The sequence below is a fragment of the Vigna unguiculata genome, chromosome 4 (assembly GCF_037176805.1).
Source record: "Vigna unguiculata cultivar grain cowpea cultivar isolate G323 ecotype 2 chromosome 4, ASM3717680v1, whole genome shotgun sequence".
Taxonomy (NCBI): Eukaryota; Viridiplantae; Streptophyta; class Magnoliopsida; order Fabales; family Fabaceae; genus Vigna; species Vigna unguiculata.
The window spans coordinates 40,539,019-40,559,013 of NC_140795.1; the positions used below are offsets into that span (position 1 = coordinate 40,539,019).

The following is a 19,995-nucleotide window of genomic DNA, read 5'->3' on the forward strand; positions in this document are numbered from 1 at the left end:
TCTCAATATACATAAAAGTGGTCAAAAGTGTTGATGGTGTGGCAGTAGGCCAACACTCAAGAGTGATCAAGTCAGTGGAGTGATGCATAAAGGAGTGAACAAGGTGATGTGAAGTGATAACGAGCGTGCCTTGGTTGGAGACTTAAGGTCATCTGAGAAGTTGATAAAAACCTACAAGAGGTAGCAGAGAACATATAGAAAGTGAGTCAATATGTTAGATACAAGTTAGTGGGGCATGCATGGAGGAGCATTCGGATTTTAAGGTTGGAGGATTTGGAGTGCTTCGAGAGTAGTGACTAATCTAATCTACATAGTTGGACACATATCGCTTAGCACAGAGGCAAAGTTTCCAATGACTATAGGTGTGGGAGTCGTTGTATATGTCGTGTTTGAGTAGTGGTTCCCAGAGGAGATAAGGAGAACGTAGCTCCTTCCTATCTCATCGATGAATTTTCGAGGACGAAAATTTTCTTGTTGGGGAGAATGTAAGGCCCCATTTTTCCTGCCCCTAAGTGGGCCTAAGGGTTGGCCCAATGTATATAAACCCTGCTATGTTGCCCTAATCCCACCTCACATTCACTCTTTCAGAAACCAGCCGCCATCCCTCACTACCTCTCACGAAAAGCTCTGCTAGGGTTTGCCCTAAGGTCCCCCTCCTTCAAGCTCAAACTCAGTCCTACTCACGTAAGTCGTCCCTTGACTCATGCTTCTGTTTTCATGGTCTATGTTTGCTGTTATTGTTAGGGTTTAGTAATAACCCGCCTCCTTTCTTCTGTTTTACCGTCCGTTCCAGCTGCTGACCACCCTAAGGACAGTTTGGTTTCCTGTGTGCGTGTTGGAGCGTTCCGCTAACTTGATTTCCAGGTACGGGAAGTTAGGGTTTCAGTCTTTTGGTGTTGTCTTGGCTGTTCTTGAGTGAGTTACTGATTGCATGAATAAATCCTTCGTTTTGGTGTGATTAAATGCTTTGCATGCTTGGTTGGTTCGTTATACATGGCTGTTACAGTGGGGAACAGTGGCGAGACCTGTTAATCTCGCCCAAGCGAGTCAATCTCGCCTAGGCGAGATGAAACAGGGAGCTAGCCTAGGGCCTCTGCATGAAAAGTCGCCCAGGCGACTCGCTCAACTTTTGAGCGAGCAGGCAACTCGCCCAGGCGAGAGGGATCTCGCTTAAGCGAGATCCCGCGTTGCTCATGCTCCTGCTTTTGTGCTCTCGCCTAGGCGAGGGGGAGGCTCGCCTGAGCGAGCATGTCTCGCCTGAGCGAGACCCCTCAGCCTGAGCGAGATGCTGGGCGAGACAGTGCTGTGATTCGGATGTTTGATGTTCCCGAGTGATCCATGTTGGTTGAGTATGATTGTGTGATGATGAATATGTATATAATGGAGCATGAAGTATATTTTTGGCATGATTCATGAATTGTGGATGAATGGGTTGGTATGAGACTTAGCATGTGAAATGAATGTGTGGTTTGAGATTAAAGGGACATGGTATTGACATGAGATGAGACCCTAGACTCATGGGACGGTGATGATCAGAGGTATGGATTCAAAAGGTGATGCGTATGAGGAATAAATCTCATGGATGAGTATGGAATTGTAAACATGCTTTTTGATGTTCTCTTAATGTTGTTTTATGAATGTTGGTCCGTGTCAGCGTGTAATTCCTTGGGGTCTCTAGGTGAGACCTATGGGGTCGCGCTCCAATGGTCGGGACGTAATTCCATGGCCCCTGTTAGTGGGTGCCCATGGTGGTGCCCCATCTGTATAACTGGGTAAGGATTCAAGGTAAGGACTGCATCCTGACACTCTAAGGTGCCAATTAATCTCACTTAGAGCAGACTGACTCCTGTGGTGAGAGTAGCAGGAGGCCTGAAATTCATTAAGGGCTAACCTTGTGGTGAGAGAGATTTGATTCATCGTAACACTTGTAACACATAGCTCGGAGATGAGCAGCTCAGAGTCGAGCAGGGGTATTCACCACAAGTGCGAGCGTCCGCTGAATCCGACTAAGTTATACGTATCCGGATGAGTCGAGTCGAGTCGTAGTGTATTGAATGAAGAGTCATAACATGTCTGGTTGCTATGTGGATATGAGATGATGAAAATATATTTGATTGCATGATGAATATGTTGTTGGCTCTAGCTTACCCGTTTCGTTGCATGGTTGTGTTGTATGTGGCTGTTTTCCTTGCGATGATCATCAACTTGGTTGATGGGAGCAGATGGGCGAGGTTCTCATGGTCAACAAGCGAATGGTGATTCCGCTGCTTAGCCATCTGGGCTGGAGTTTTCCTTGTGTTTTATTTAGGGCTGTGGCCCATGTATCTCTTTTTGTATTTCTACGCTACACTCTATGTTGTATTCGTATTCAACTTTCCTTTGGCATTATGGTGTGTCCGAGTTTTGTCGGGGTGGTGTTAAAGACCCCAGGACTACGCTACTGTACTTATATTGTGTGACGTTTTCCTTTAATTTTGCTTAATAATTAAATGAGACGTTATACTTCACGTATACATGTATTTTATCATCCTAACCAAAGTCTAATTTAACATCTAAAGAAGTTCTCCATTGCTATATCCAAAATCTAAAGTATTTTAAGATTTGATATATGATTCTTCAAACTCGTGTTATTATTGTATACCATGAATGCATGTTTTTGGGCTTATACACTAGTTTCCAAGTGTATTGCACATGGTATTGCTTTTGTCTTCCAATTTAAAGAAAAAAAAAATCATTATATTTCCCACTAATATTATTGTAGAAAATTTTATGTACATATTTTACTGTATATTTTTCATACTTGTATCTTTTCCACACTAAGTATCTTGACCTTACCTTCTTGATATATTTGCTGATAATTCTATTATGAGTTTAGTTATATGAAAATTTTTCCACTCGAACCATTCTCCCCTCAATGTTATGTTCCCTTTTCATGTATTATTATTTCGTCCACATTTCCGGCACTACTTCCTGCTAACAAATAAAACTTTATCATAAAAGTGATGCACGACTAATCTTGAATTTTAGAAAAGAACACAAGATATATACGTATTAGAGGATTAACATTTTAAAATACATGAAAAATAAATAATCTTAAATTTATTTACAAATATTAAAAGATATATTCATTTTCCATTTAATTTATCATCATAACTCTAACATTAAAAACCTAATATTACAATTATCAAGATTTTACTATATAAGTACTTACCTATAAATATTTGTAAACGTCCTCTTGTACAAATGTTTATGTATATATAATTAAATTTCTAGTTTTATTGAAAAATAATTGTAATACATATTTCCATATGTATGATAGGACGTGTATAAAATATTTGCAAAATGTGAGGTACACATTTATTATAGTAGTTCGTGTTTGGACCAATATAGAAAAATAGCCGGTTAATAGGTAGTAAATAGTAATGTTGACATTAACCTTTGATGTAAACAACACCAAAAGCTTTAGTTTTATATTTTGAGAGCTATAAATATCAATACAAACAAATTTTTAATTAGAAATTAATTTTAAAAATAAAAAATAACTAATTACTATAATAATCAATTTAAATACCAATTTATAAAATTAAAAATTATTAGTTACTATTATAAACAAAAAATTATAATTGGTCATTAAATTAGTCATTAGTTAATAGAAGATTAATTTAGAACCTAATTCATTTTGGTAACAAAAAACTAGGTAACTAATTTTTAGTGACCAATTTTCTTTGTTATCCAAAACTATGATAGCTAATTTTAAAGACTAATTTAGTGACCGATTATAATTTTTTATGTATAATAATAACTATTTTAGTAATCAATAATTTTTAGCTTTATAAATTGATATCTAAATTGGTCACTGTAGTTAATAAAAATTACTGGCCACTAAAATTGATCGATGTTTACAAATTTTCTTATTAAATAGTCGATAGTATGTGTTTTTAATTGTGAAACTTTGCCTTTTTATTCGTTTACAATAGCAAACTTTATTGTTACCTAACTATGACATTTTTCACTTTATTTGGATTCCCATATTATTAAATGTTATAAAAACTCCACTCAGAGGAGCGTATTATTGTTCTAGTGATAATTGTGATATTGTAAAAATAGTCGCAAATCAATCTAATTAAATCAAACGGTATAATTAATAAAAATTATATTTTTAAATAAAGGACAATCATTATACCATCATAATTAAATATTTAATATTTTAAAATTAAAAGATGATAACAAACTGTATATACTATAATAAAAATATTAAAAGTCAATATTATGAACAATAATAAGGATTTGTGTATAACTATATATAGATAAACGTAAATTAGTAATATATATATATATATATATATATATATATATATATATATATATATATTGATTTTTTTTCCTTTTCAAATTTTTATTTTTTAATAAATAATATACCCAATAATTGAAATATAACCATTTGTTAGTTTATTTTAATTTGAACAATCTGCAAACTATTACCTTTGGAGCATTAAATGGATTTAACAAATGAGAAAGATAATTTGGTTGCGACAAGTGGAAAATGAATACGCCTAACAATTAGAGTTAATAATGCTAATAATATTCAATTAATATTTAATGAAATAAAAAAAAAATAGCGCATTTATAACCTTATTTAAGTTTAGGTTAAATCATTTCATAGCTCCCCATTTTTTAACGAAATCTCAAGTAGGTCCCCCATTTTTATTTGACTCAATTGAGTCCCTATTTTTGAAAATTCGTTGCAATTGGTTCCTTTCCGTTAGTTGACCAGTAACGGTGCTAATTATGTGCCACGTGTCAGCACGTGGTTTTTTTGACTTTTTTTAATTTTTTATAATTTTTTTTATAATTTTTTTATAATTTTTATTTTTTTTTTATAATTTTTAAAAAAAAAATTAAAATTGCCACATGTCAATCTGACATTGTGACACGTGGCAGAGATAGTGTGATGTGGCAGTGGCAGTGCCACGTGTCAATATTGGATGTGAAAAGTCTCAATATAGTCCCTCTATTTATTATTTTGTCTCAATTTGATCCCAATTTTTTTAAAACTGAATCAATTTTATCCCTATATCAGATTTAATTTTTATATAAATTTACAATGGTATTTTTATTATAATTTATATTTTTAACAAAATTAAATTTATTTAAATGTATATTTTGCAAACTATTACCTTTTGGAGCATTTAATGGATTTAACAAATGAGAAAGATAATTTGGTTGCGACAAGTGGAAAATGAATACGCCTAACAATTAGAGTTAATAATGCTAATAATATTCAATTAATATTTAATGAAATAAAAAAAAAATAGCGCATTTATAACCTTATTTAAGTTTATTACTTAAGCATGGTATCCGGAAAGTTGAATTTTACGAATATACTACTAATCAAATTAAAAAATGTAGTTGAAATAACGTAATATGTTAAAAAGAAACTTGAATATTACAATGTAGCATATCAGACCTACTATTAAGTTGTCATAAACCGCACTCGTCCAGTAATTACAGCTTTTGCATGTTTACTTGCTTCCGATAAAATATAATTAAGAATAAATTTGGTATACTTCATATATATTTTAATTGTTTGTTAAATTAAATTATATCCAAACAAAAAAAAAATCAAATTTAAATATGAACTGTATTAAGAGTATTACATGACAAAATATAAAATAGTTACAAATCAAGACATCACAACATTACATTTAAATTAATACGTAGAAACATGTGAGATAATATGGCTAGGTGTGATTTCAACGATTAAGGAAAGTAGAAAAGCTTTTGGAGAGTGAGTTCAATCTTTAAATCGAAATCGAACACAGAAAATCTCTTATGGATTTTGGGTAGCATTTAGGCTTGAGTATCGCAAAAGGAGAAGAGCTTCTTATGAAATGTTTTTGTAGGAGCAAATTAAATTTTTATTAATACATTAATAATATTACATTTTTGAAAGTTTTCTATATATTTTTCTTATTGAAAGGAAACCATCTTTCTTTTCTTTTCACTATTTTTTCACTTTTTAAATTTCATTAAAACAATTATAGAAAAAAAACCTATTTATTTGCATGTAAGTGTTTCACAAATATTTGATATATGATTTGTAAAAAATTTTTTTATATTTAATATGAAAAAATGAGATATAAATAGATAATTTTTACACAGATTTATTTACTTAAATTTTTAATTAAGAGTACACAAATAATCATATTTCTTTTTCCGAATTTACTATTTAAAATATTTAAAATTTTTTTGGTAAATTGGTCTAATTTTTAAATATTATCATTATACAAAAATCATGTATTATTGACGAATACAAACCATCGATAATAGAAAAAATTCGTCAAAATTTCAATTTTACTAAAAGATTATCCATGACTAAAAATCCATAAGTTGTTTTCATCTTGATAAAAAATTTTAAGTTCGACTAAGTACACATATAAATAATGTTCAAATTTTTAAATTGAAAATGAAAACCAAAATGAAAAAGTATATGTCTATTCGTCCTTATTTCTTGTACTTGTCCTCCTATTTGTCCTCCTATTTGTCTCCATAATTATTCTTGTTGTCATATATATATATATATATATATATATATATATATATATATATATATATATATATATATATATATATATATATATATATATATATATATATAATTTTAAATTATTAAAACATCTTTAATTTATTAAGTAATATAACAAACTTATATTACCTTATTAGCTTTTCTTTTGGTCATTAGTTTCGTGGTTGCACGTTGGAGTTTGCTAAGGATTTAACTCAAAATTCTCTTTGTAATATCATAATATTCCATCTACCTCTAATTTAGTGCAGGACCATTAATGTCCATTCAATATATTTTTTTTTCTTTATCGTTATTATTGTGATATGAAACCCACGTGAATAACACAATCACATTGACTTCCAAGCTCCTTTCACCTATATAACCTATCAATGACAATGCTCTAGAAACCTTTGAAGCTACCTTCGCATTGATTCACCCTCAAATTACATTGACTTTCGCATTTATATCATAACACATAATTTTACACTTTGCTTACTAATAATGATTCACAACTATTATGTAACGTCCCATTTAATTTAATGCGTAATTAAAGAAAACGTCACGCGATAATAGTACTGCAGAATAGTCTTGAGGTCCCTAACACAACCCCTACAAAACTAGGCACACCACGATGCCAACAAAAACAGGATAGCTAAAAACGAATACAGCGTAAAATGTAGCGTAGAAATACGGAAAGAAATACATGGGCCATGGCCCTAAATAAACATAAGGAAACTCCAGCCCAGATGGCTAAGCAGCGGAATCACCATTCGCTTGTTGACCCTGAAAACCTCGCCCAGCTGCTCCCATCAACCAAGTTGATGATCATCGCAAGGAAAAACGGCCACATACAACACAAACATACAACAAAACGGGTAAGCTAGAGCTAACAACATAAATCATGCAGTCAAACATATTTTCATCCTCTCATATCCACATAGCAACCAAACATGTTATGACTCTTCATCCAATACACTACGACTCGACTCGACTCATCCGGATACGTATAACTTGGTCGGATTCAGCGGATGCTTGCACTTGTGTGGGTACCTCTGCTCGAACCTGAGCTGCTCGATCCCTGAGCTTTGTAATACCAGTGTTATAATGAATCAAATCTCTCCCACCACAAGGTTAGCCCTTAGTGAGTTTCAGGCCTCCTGCTACTCCCACCACAAGAGTCAGTCCGCTCTAAGTGAGACTAATTGACTCCTCGGAGCGTCAGGATGCAACCTTACCTTGAATCCTTACCTAGTTATACAGATGGGGCACCACCATGAACACCCACTAACAGGGGCCATGGAATTACGTCCCGACCACTGAAGCGCAACCCCGGAGGTCTCACCTAGAGACCCCAAGGAATTATACGCTGACACGGACCAACATTCATAAATCAACAAAAGAGATTATTAAATCATGTTTTCCAATCCCATATCAACCCTTGAAATTAATTCCTCATATGCATCACCTCTCAAGTCCGTACCTCTGATCATCACCGCCCCGATGGGTCTGGGGTCTCATCTCATGATAATACCATGTTCCTTTAGTCCCAAACCACTCATTTATTTCACATGCTAAGTCTCATACCAACCCATTCATCCACAATTCATGAATCATGCCAAACATACAAAATACTCTTTATATACATGTCAATCATCACACAATCATACCCTAATCAAAACAGATCACTCGGGAAACATCAAACGTCCAAATTATAGCACAGCCTCGCCCAGCATCTCGCTCAGGCTGAGGGGTCTCGCTCAGGCGAGACGTGCTCGCTCAGGCGAGCCTCCCTCTCGCCTAGGCGAGAGTACAAAGAAAACAAGGGCATGGCAACACGGGATCTCGCTTAAGCGAGATCCCTCTCGCTTGGGCGAGTTGCCTGCTCGCTCAAAAATTGAGCGAGCCGCCCGGGCGACATTTCGCGTAAAAAACTTCGGCGAGCTCCCTGTTTCATCTCGCCTAGGCGAGATGGACTCGCTTGGGTGAGATTAACAGGTCTCGCCACTGTTCTTCACTGCAACAGCCATGAAAACGAACCACACCATCATATAGAGCATTCTCATACATCAAAACGAAGGATAAAATCATACAAACAGAAGTCCACACCGTTACAGATCAAAACTATTGGCAAACAAGAGCTCTAACTTCCCGTACCTGGGATTCAAGCTAGCAAAACGCTCTGATACGGGACCCCGAGATGCACCAACTCAAAGATGGCTCGCAGAACTGGCTGGACAGCGAAAAGAATCAAGGAAACTGAGTCAACAGAGGCTTGTTAACTGGAAATATGAAACAAGGTAGCGAAATGTGAATCAGTACGGCTGGGGAAGGCACTTACATGGAGTAGAAGCCCCTTTAGCTTACGTGACAGTCGAACGGAAACTCTAGCGGAAAGGGGGTGGCGGCTGCAGCTCAAGGCAAGGCAAAACTTTTCTGAAAATGGCAAGGAACTCTAGGTTTAGGGCAGACCTAAGAATTTTATACATTGGGCCGGCCTTAGGCCCACTCACAAGGGCAGCCCATCAACTTTAGGGTAGAATATGAAAATGGGGCCTTACATATTACACTCAAATGACTAAAGGATGAAAATGGAAAACCATAACCTCAATACCATTGTATTGCAGTATGATGAATATTATGCAACAAATTCATTTCATGCTTAAGTATAATGATCTTAACAATAGTAAGAGGATGAAAAAGAAGTGGAGAAGGAAGAGAAGAAAAAGAGTCAAAAGTGTGGTGAATGGTGACAACAACAAGTTTGGACGACAGTAATGAAGAACAATAATAGAAAATGAAAATGAAGGATAGAAAAAAAATCATAATATTTATTAATAAAAAATTATTGATATTTACCGACGAATTTTCTGATTTGTCGACAAAATCAACTATAAAACATTAATAAATTCAGACTTTTGATTTTTTTTTGTAGTTAACAAACAATGATACAGAAAATGGAGTGTCTGTGTACTAATGTGATTCTACTGTTAGACAGTAAAATACAAAATTCAATAGTACCAGAATAAAAGCAAGGAGAAAAATAATAATTGTGATGAATAATTTAATAAACACCTCAGATATGTGTGGTTAATACGTTTTTTTAATTTGAATTCAACTTTTTTTTGGTAATGTGTACATTAAAAAACATCATGAACTATACTGATATTAATTTAAAATTTTGATTGAAAAGCAGTACCGAAAAACTTTGTCCTTGTAAATGTACGATAAGGAAAGTGGAATATAGAACAAGAGTAAAAAGTGAGGTACTTTTGATCATGTTTCATGTTTAGGCCAATGTTGATGCAAATGGTGATGAAAAATAAATAGTTAAGAGTTGGTAATGTCAATTTTACCCTTATTTACTTTGTAGAAAAAATCACCAACATAATTTAACTGTTTCGGTCTTCGCCATAAGAATTTTTCATTTGTGGGACTTTGCCTCTTTGTTGGGTTGTCATTCTATAGGAAACTTTGAAAATCGGGTAAGTTGTTACCTAACTATGGCATCCTTCACTTTATTTGACAAATGAATGTATATTAAATATGAGTTAAATATATTTTTATTCTTTTAATTTTAAATAAGTGAAAATTAGAATTTAATTCTTTTTTAAAATTTTAGTCCTATTTAGTCTCCTAATTTTGTAAATGTGTAATTTTAGTCATTTTAATCAAATGTTGTTAAATTTATTTGACGTTTCAAATTTATTTTTCAACTAACGTTGAAGCGAAAATGTGTCAAACAATATAAACAATTTATCAGCTAACATTGAAATGGAGATGTGTCAAATTATGTAAATAACTCAAATATTATAAGAAACACGTTTGAAACTTCAAATAAACTTAACAAATTTTATTAAAATATTAAATCTATGTGTTTATAAAATTAGAAGATTAAACTGATCCAAAATGTTGAAAAGAGACTAATACTAATTTTAAGTTAAGAAAAAAAAACATATTTAACCCATTAAATATTTTTGCTTAAAAAAATTGCAGTATATTACTATATGTCGAGAATGAAATAATTTACATTAATAATATTTACGATACAAGTTTGTTTGCTAATTTTAAGTATATAATAATATATAATTTAAAATTAAGATATGATAAATAAAAGGTCACCATTATACATATTCCAATATACATTTCTATTTTCCATTTTAAATAATCTTTTACAACCTAACTTTATGATAAGTAATAATCGCAATAAATTGCACATTAAATTAAACTATAATGTGGAGCATTGAATGAATTTAGCAAAAAATAAATAAATAATTTGCGTTGGGACAAATAAAAACGATTACACCTAATAATTAACTGTCCAAATTATAGCATCTTTAGTAAAAAAAAATGTTTTCATCCATTTTAATTGTTTTCAGAGAAAAAAAAAAAACTATCCGAGATATAAACTGAAATGTAGTACACTTTTTCTGAAAATAATAAGTTATTTTTCGTGCATTATCAAATTTGTAGATTGTGATTATTTTTCGTTTGTTATTTTTTTTTTCTCTTTCAACATCATATACAACATTTTTCTTACGTAAATCGTTTTTTCGTAAAATATATATTAAAATTATTTTTCAATAAACTTATAAAAATAACTAAATTTTTTGTTATAATTAGTTGCAGATATTTCAAAACTTAAACACATCAATGAAAAAAAAATATTAATTTTAAAATAAATTTCATGAATCTCATAGAGTTGAATTTTGCAAATATCCTTTTAATCAAATTCAAAAAGGATTGAATTAATATAATACATTGCTGAAGACTTAAATCTTATAATGGTCGTTGATAATATGTCAAATAAATTTAATAGATCCAATAATTTTAAGTTAATAATATATATTCTGAAACCAAAACATGACATAAAAGAATAAATATGTAGATAATACTATAACAATATCATTACATTTTATATTAATTTAAGAATATATTCATAATATATATTTTTTAATTTAGATATTTTAAAATATATTTTGTAGACACTGTATTATAAAAAATCATTTCGTTGATGTTTAGTTATATTAATTAATTGATTATAAAAATGACCAGAAAATATTTTTATTGCCAAAACTATCAAACTCTAGTTTTTTGGTTTTTCAGTTTTGTAAGGGTATTCTAGTGTTCAACTTTTACCAAAAAGTCATTGGTAAGATGTTAATGAATAAATAGATAAATATATAAATATATGCAATACACAGTCTATTTTATTTAAAACTCTTTTAGTGGAAATAATTTTTGACAAGTTTTAATGGTAAAAAAATCATCTAATATTAATAAGCATTTCACCCAATTATATCTATGGAAAAACAATTCATAAAGTTTTTATAAAATAATATTAAAATAAAAGCTAATTATTAACCAAAGTTTATCGATTATCAAATAAGTTTATTAACGTGATGATTGATTTAGTAAAACTTTGTTAAGATTTTTAGATAATTTAATTGTATTAGAGAGAAGTCCTTGGAGTGAGGTTTTAGTAAATAATGTTTGTGAGTCATGTAAACTAGTTATAATAATATTTGTATATAAATAGGAACTCGTATTGATAATTACTATTGATCAAAGAACTGTTGTTCAATTAAATAATATAAATTATCAAAGTTAAAAAATTTACTGACAGAAAAACTCTCACTAATATACGTCTTGAACTAGGTAAGGTTCGAAGTAAATTTGATTTTTTTTTTCTTTAAAAAAATCAATTGGTTTTGACTTAAAATAAAAAATTGAAATACAAAACAATACCGATGTTCGTTTACGTAATATATGTAAAACATTTCAATAAGTGCATTAATGGCTGGTAACCAACCTATCTCTTTCAAAGTTCTCTTATTATTACTATGAGACACGTTTCATACATTGTAAATAGTTTGATGTAAACAAGTTTCACTTACCTAAAAAAAGTTTTACCCTACATTTTTTAGTTAGGTTTAGTTTAGTTTTTCTACACCTTTGTTAGGTTGTATGTTTCTTTGATAGTCTCAATTACATCAAATGAAGATTGGACCAATAAAACTAACTGTAAAATAAATTATTTAAATTTATGCAAATTCTTGGTTACCCTATCAACTTTATCATTTTTATTTATTTATTAAAATTAAAAATAAAATTTTGGCATTTTTAATCAATTACATAATCGGTTAAATTATTTTTTAGAAAGTTATAAGCCCAATAATAATCGATTATGCAGGAAAATAGTTGATTTAAAATATAGCGCTTCTCAGTTTTAATATTTTTAATTATATAATCGATTTTGTTTTTTTTTATAATCTATGACGCACGGATACTTCAATTTGGGTGGTCACGTATCTGTATCCGACACGTATTGTGTCCGATACTTTACGATACTCTAACGATACTTATCAATAAAGTATCTAATTTATAAAGTAGTAGTACACTATAATAAAATATTTGAATAGTGACCAATTTTAATGACAAAAAGTAATTAGTCACTATATAGTGACTAAATTGACAACTAAAATAGTTCCAAAAAATTATAATCGGTCTCTAAATTGATAATTAAAATAGTTTCAATAATAAATTGACTTTTAAATTGGTCACTAATATTAGCTACAAGGTTTTGACTACCAAAATAATTGGTCTCTAATTAGAAAATTTGGATTCCCACATTAACAATCATATATTTATTATGTTTGTAAGAATTATTATATATTTTTCATTATTCATATATCACATATCTATCACGTATCGTATCCTATTATTTTAAAAATAAACGTATCGACGTATCAGATACGTGTCATATCCGATACACGTATCGTATCTGTGCATCATAGCTTATAATCAATTAAATTAGATTTTACATATAATGGGAAACATGCTTAATCAATTAAATGATGTAATGATCGTTTATTTCAGATATATATTAATGTATATTTTTAAAATTATGTTGAAATAATCAATTATAAAATAATATAATCGATTATACATGTCAATATTTATTTTATTATTGCGTTTTTAAATCACTATAAAGGAGTATAAATCTCAATCTTTGCAAGAATTTTTGCAATCATGAAAAGAGAAGTATACAAACATTTTATGAGATCAAAATGCAATCAACAAATGCTTAAAATGATTTAAAAAATTATCGATTGTGTGTTTTTAGGTTCGTTATTATATTGTAAATTGTTGAGTGTGTTTCTTGCTTGTTGATTATACAAAAATTTTCTATTAAAATTCAAATGAGTTTGGACATTTCTCGTAAAGAAGAGTTCATTTGTCACTCTTAATAGTGATTATGTGTGTGGAAGAATAACCTAAAATAATTTAACTAAGTTTTAAATAATTATTAGTAATTTATTTTAAATAATAATTAAAAATTAAATTAAAGAATAATATGTACATATATTAAATTTAGGAATACTTATTATTCAATTTGACTAAATATCTATAAAATTCATTAACGTTGGTTTATTTTCTTTAAAGAAAAAGGTTAATGTCAACTTTACTATTAATTTACTGCCTATTAACTGGCTATCATTTTACATTGGTCCAAGCAAGAAACTACTATAACCAGTCTACCTCACATTTTACACATATTTTACCATCTACAGGGATAAAATCTATTTACACTATTTTTCAATCAAAATTATTAACTTATCTCAATAACTCACGAAGATTTTTAATACATTTGTTACAAAAAAGGACAAATTTGACTAGAAAACATTGAGGAAATATAGATATTATATTAAAAAGTGAATTTTAAATTTAATTAAATCTCAAAACTAATTTAAGATGATGTTTATATCTACTTATACACTATAAATTAATTTTATTTATAATTAATATAAGACTTTCGACAATCATATATAAATTAAATCTACAAATATTAGATATCATATTTGCATGCGTAATTAACTTTTTAATTCATTTAGTTAGGGGTTGATAATTATACTTTGTGCTTATTTTGTCAATCCAGAGAAGTTGTACATACCATGATAATGTAATACATTATCTTTAAATTATATATATATATATATATATATATATATATATATATATATATATATATATATATATATATATATATATATATATATATATATATATATATATATATATATATATATATATATATATATATATATATATTATGTACATTTATTAGCCGTCTTAAAAATTATATTAAAAGTTATCTAATCAATATTTGTAATTTTTGGGATGTTACACTATAATATAAAAAAAATTTGATATTAAATATATTTAACTAAGCATGAAATTTAGTTTCAAAACTATTTATAAATAAAAAATATCATCGTACTTTTTAGTTTAGAGTAAGTTATATTGATATTTCTGTGTTTTCTCCACATTTCTTGCAATCTCTCTCTTTTCTTTTTCGTATGTAATTCCTTTAATTATGTTAAACAAATAATACACTAACATGTGTTATTTAGTTACACTAAATCTGTTTAATTTGCTTGATAAAATTCACTGTACCTTAAGAGAGATTATGGAAAGAATAAGAAACCTGTTAAGTGCAACGTGAAAACACATAAAAGGGTTTGTCAGTGTAATATATTATTTAGTTTATTAACTAAGAGTTTTAAATTGGTATTTTGTAGATATTTTAACTGCGAAAGAGTAAATTTATATGAGAAATGATAGTTTCACAAATTTTTATTTAATAAACTTTGACAAACAATCATTTTTGGTAAAAAATTTCACAAATTTTTATTTAATAAACTTTGACAAACAATCATTTTTGGTAAAAAAAAAACTCTAAAGTTTTATTATTTTATTTTATAACTTTAATAAAAAAATTATATTTAATAACTTTGTCAACTTTATTAAATTTGTCAACAAAATATTTGTCAAAGAATCATTTTTCAATTGTATATACATAGTAGCAATAGAGTATTGGAAGATGATGCATCGGACAACTATATAAGGGAGACATAAGCTTTTGTAGTAGCACAATCAAAAAGCCTTTGGCAATAGGAATAAGTTTGGGAGAAAATGAAATCACTATTTACCTTGGTCATTCTCACTCTTCTCTTAACAATGAGCTCTCTCACCTTGGCAACTAATAGGGATGACAGGGATGATAGGGATGACAGGGATGATAGGGATGATAGGGATGACAGAGATGACAGGGATGACGAAGATGATAGGGATGACAAAGATGACAGGGATGACAAAGATGACAAGGATGACAAGGATGATAGGGATCACCATCATCGTCGTTCTCCTCCACCTCCACATCACAAGTATAGGCCACCGCCCCCACCAATTCCTAGGCCACACAGATCACCACCCCCACCACCTCCCAATAAGCCACAAAGGTCACCACCCCCACCTCCACCACCACCACACTATAACTCACCACCCCCACCCCCACCACCACCCAAAGACTCTTCTCCTCCTCCACCACCACCATACTATAAATCACCACCCCCACCACCGTACTATAAGTCACCGCCTCCGCCACCACCTCCTAGGAACTTCTCTCCTCCACCACCACCTCCCAAGGACTCCTCTCCTCCTCCACCACCCCCCAAGGACTCCTCTCCTCCACCACCACCTCCCAAAGACTCCTCTCCTCCTCCACCACCCCCTAAGGACTCCTCTCCTCCACCACCACCACCTCCCAAGGACTCCTCTCCTCCTCCACCACCTCCCAAGGACTCCTCTCCTCCTCCACCACCCCCTAAGGACTCCTCTCCTCCACCACCACCTCTGAAAGACTCATCTCCTCCTCCACCACCCCCCAAGGAATCCTCTCCTCCACCACCACCTCCCAAGGACTCCTCTCCTCCTCCACCACCTCCCAAGGACTCCTCTCCTCCTCCACCACCCCCTAAGGACTCCTCTCCTCCACCACCACCCCCCAGGGACTCCTCTCCTCCACCACCACCTCCCAAGGACTCCTCCCCTCCTCCACCACCCTCTAAGGACTCCTCCCCTCCTCCACCACCCTCTAAGGACTCCTCTCCTCCACCACCACCTCTGAAGGACTCCTCCCCTCCTCCTCCACGCTCTAAGGACTCCTCACCTCCACCACCACCTCCCAAGGACTCCTCTTCTCCACCACCACCTCTCAAGGACTCCTCTCCTCCTCCACCACCTCCTAAGGACTTCTCACCTCCTCCACCTCCTCCCAAGGACTCCTCTCCTCCTCCACCACCCCTTAAGGACTCCTCTCCTCCACCACCACCTCCTAAGGACTCCTCTCCACCACCACCACCACCTCCCAAGAACTCCTCTTCTCCTCCACCACCTCCAAAGGACTCCTCTCCTCCTCCCCCCACTAAGGACTCCTCTCCTCCACCACCTTCAACATATTATAAGAACCCACCACCCCCACCACCCTCAAAGGACTCCTCTCCTCCACCTCCTTCACATTACTATAAGTCCCCACCACCCCCACCACCCTTCAAGGAATCATCTCCGCCACCTCCACCACGAGATTACCAGTCACCACCACCCCCACCCCATCATGAACTATATCCACCACCTCCATCACCATACTATAAGAGGCCACCTCCACCACCACACTACCCATACCATTCTCCACCACCCCGAGTTTACCACAAGTCACCTCCACCTCCATACTATCACAGTCCACCTCCCCCTCGTCGTCGTCACCACGACTAAAATGTTATTTGGTAGGGCTTCCATGAATCCCTATAAATCTTTATCAATTTAAGATGCATTCATATATGTAACGTGGTAACTTTCTCATTTTGTTAATTACATATTACAAACTAATAATATAAGCTTATGCACATGTACATGTGGTGTACTTTTCAGGAAATGAAGAACGTGTCCAAACAAAGGAGATGGAAGGACATCTACTGAAGAATGGAACACGTTTTATGAAGCTAGCATTGATTTGGTTTCACTTTCTTTATATATTTAAGTATTTATCTTTTTATATATTTTAAAATTTAAGGGACAGTTCAAATCTGATCCATGTCTACTCCTTCTCCTGCATGCGTTGCGGTTTTCTAACTGCTGCCAATGCACTATGTTGTATTATGCCAACTTATATTATATATATAACAAATAAATACCCTAAGTTTATGACTTTGACTTCCCATTAATTAGATTTCTGTATATTTGGTATGAGAAATGCCAATGGAAGCGAAATATTCTTCGTTAAAATGATGTTCAAAGGATTTATAAAGCTCCACATGCAAAGAAACGTGGAAGAAAAATGATGCACGTGCCTCGTTTTTCTTAACATTATTTCCATATTAGTACAAAGGCCGAACATAATAACTTAAAACTGTATTATATATATATATATATATATATATATATATATATATATATATATATATATATATATATATATATATATATATATATATATATATATATATATATATATATATTATTCACCAATTAATTACAAGCTATTTAGTATTGTAAGGTGCAAGAAAATGTTGTTTTACACCAAGTGTGTATTGTAATTTTAAAGGTATTTTATTCATTACAAAAATTGTTTATAAAAAAACATAAATTAAAAAGTAAAATAGTGAATATAAAATAACTGTAAAAATTTATTAAGTGAAGTGAGAAAGTATAAAAAAAATATGTAGAATCATCTAATTCTATAACATTGGTTTTAACTGGAATAACTGTAGATATTAAATATTGAATGTAGAGGAATAATCCCTTTTAGGTCATAGCAGAATTGTACGATTTTTGGTAGGCAGAAGGCGAAAATTAAGCTAAGCCTTCTTAATAATGGCTTAAATGCCTTTAAATGGAAGATGGTAAGTAATTTTGTAACACAATAATTTGTGGTTTTCGGACTTTTAGTTTCAAGAAATTAATCACACATATCATACTCATCTTTAAGGATGTGTTTGGATTAAGAGATGATTTGAGAGAGTGAATGGATAAATTTGAGGTGATGAAGAAAATATGAAGAAAGTACTGTGATGTTATTTGTTTTAGGAGATAAACGAAGAGATTTGAAGGTAAAGTTGATAAAAGTTTATGAATGATTTGATAGATAATAATAAACATAAATTTTTTTCAATAGATTAAGATGTAAGATTACAATTTTGTCCCTATAATTTGAATTATTATAAAATAAAATTTTATTAGTTGAATTTAATTTAAAATAGAATTCAGATGATTAGTATTTCAATAAAAGAAGTTAATAGGTATAACTAAGTTAAAATACAATGTCAATGGTTGAAAATGGTTTTAATTTAAATATTATATTATAATAAAATAAATAGATGTTGTATTATTTTTCAATAATATTATTCTTGAAATGTTTTATATTTAACTATTATTATTAATATTATAATAATTATTATTATTAAGTATTGTAATTATTATTTAGTGGTGATAGACATGTCAAAGTGAGCCAACCCGGCTCACACGGGTTGGCTCACCACGAGCCGGGTTCAAAATGAGTGAACCCAACCCGGCTCACTTTCTGGTGAGCTAGAAATTTTGTAACCCGGCTCAACCCACCACGGGTTGGTGGGTTAAGTGGGTCGGCTCACCAACCCACCTAAAAAAATTATTTATTTATTTTTTTTATTATTCAAATATTTAAATAAATTTTTAAGTAACCCATGAGATGACAATGATAGTAAAATCAAGAATCAATGTTTTGATCATGCTCACCACCAATATATGAAGAATTATTTCCAAGAAAGTATCCATTAGTCTAAGAAAGCATGACTAATATTACAAATTTTCTGTCATGCTATTCAACAAAATATAAATAAAAAAAACTATACATTTTTTTCATGCTAATTTAGAAAAAATTGTTTATAAGACGGTTACTTGAGTAATTTACTATAAAGATTATAGTTAAAGATTAAAGTATCAACATATATATAACTTGACAATCAAATTAATTAAACATTCAAATAATTCAAATATAATTAAACAACATTCTAGCATTCAAAAATATGAAATTGTGAACAAATATAATTGGAGTAGTAAATAATTTAAAAAAAATTAAAAGAAAATTAAAAAAAAATAAAAAAAAATTGTAAAAAAATGTTGGTGGGTTAAGCGGGCCAACCCACCTTCAACCCGGCTCGAACCCGTTTAACCCGTGGGTTAAGTGAGCCGGGTTGAGTTCAACCCACTTTTGAAAAAGTTGAATTTTTCTCAACCCAACCCGGCTCGAACCCGTGGTGAGCCGGGTTGGCTCACGGGTTGAAACCCATTTTGACATCTCTAAGTGGTGATTAGAATCATCACTATTTTCTCTTTTGTCAATCAATTAATTGTCACAAAATTTAGTGTCACAAAACCATACTAATGTCGGTTTATTATAACTACTGGGACAACCGCCACTAAATTTGTTAAAGACAGTATTAACTATCTCTAAATTAATTTTTTAAAAATATATTAAATACTTGGCGGCGGTTGTAACCGCCGCTAAATTTAGGAACTTCAAAATGTTTGTGACACTTGTAATCACAATTAATTTT

At 31.5% G+C, this 19,995-nt stretch overlaps 1 protein-coding gene and 1 long non-coding RNA gene across 2 annotated transcripts in view; both read left to right on the forward strand.

The window, feature by feature from the left end:
* Positions 1–502: 502 nt before the first annotated feature.
* LOC146887166 (uncharacterized) overlaps positions 503–19,995 on the forward strand; it is a 66,995-nt gene continuing 47,502 nt past the window's right edge. Inside the window, exons 1-2 of the long non-coding RNA XR_014994289.1 lie at positions 503–684; positions 794–864. This is a non-coding gene — a long non-coding RNA (uncharacterized LOC146887166). The remainder of the gene's footprint in view (positions 685–793; positions 865–19,995) is intronic.
* Positions 15,455–17,608, forward strand: LOC114182714 (uncharacterized). Its single transcript, XM_085672268.1, has 2 exons — positions 15,455–17,187; positions 17,333–17,608. Exon 1 carries the CDS (start codon positions 15,539–15,541, stop codon positions 17,174–17,176), a length of 1,638 nt encoding a protein of 545 aa, XP_085528394.1. The 5' UTR covers positions 15,455–15,538; the 3' UTR covers positions 17,177–17,187; positions 17,333–17,608.

Coding starts and splice junctions, on each gene's coding strand:
- LOC114182714 (XM_085672268.1), top strand. CDS start 15,539: ATGAAATCACTATTTACCTTGGTCATTCTCACTCTTCTCTTAACAATG.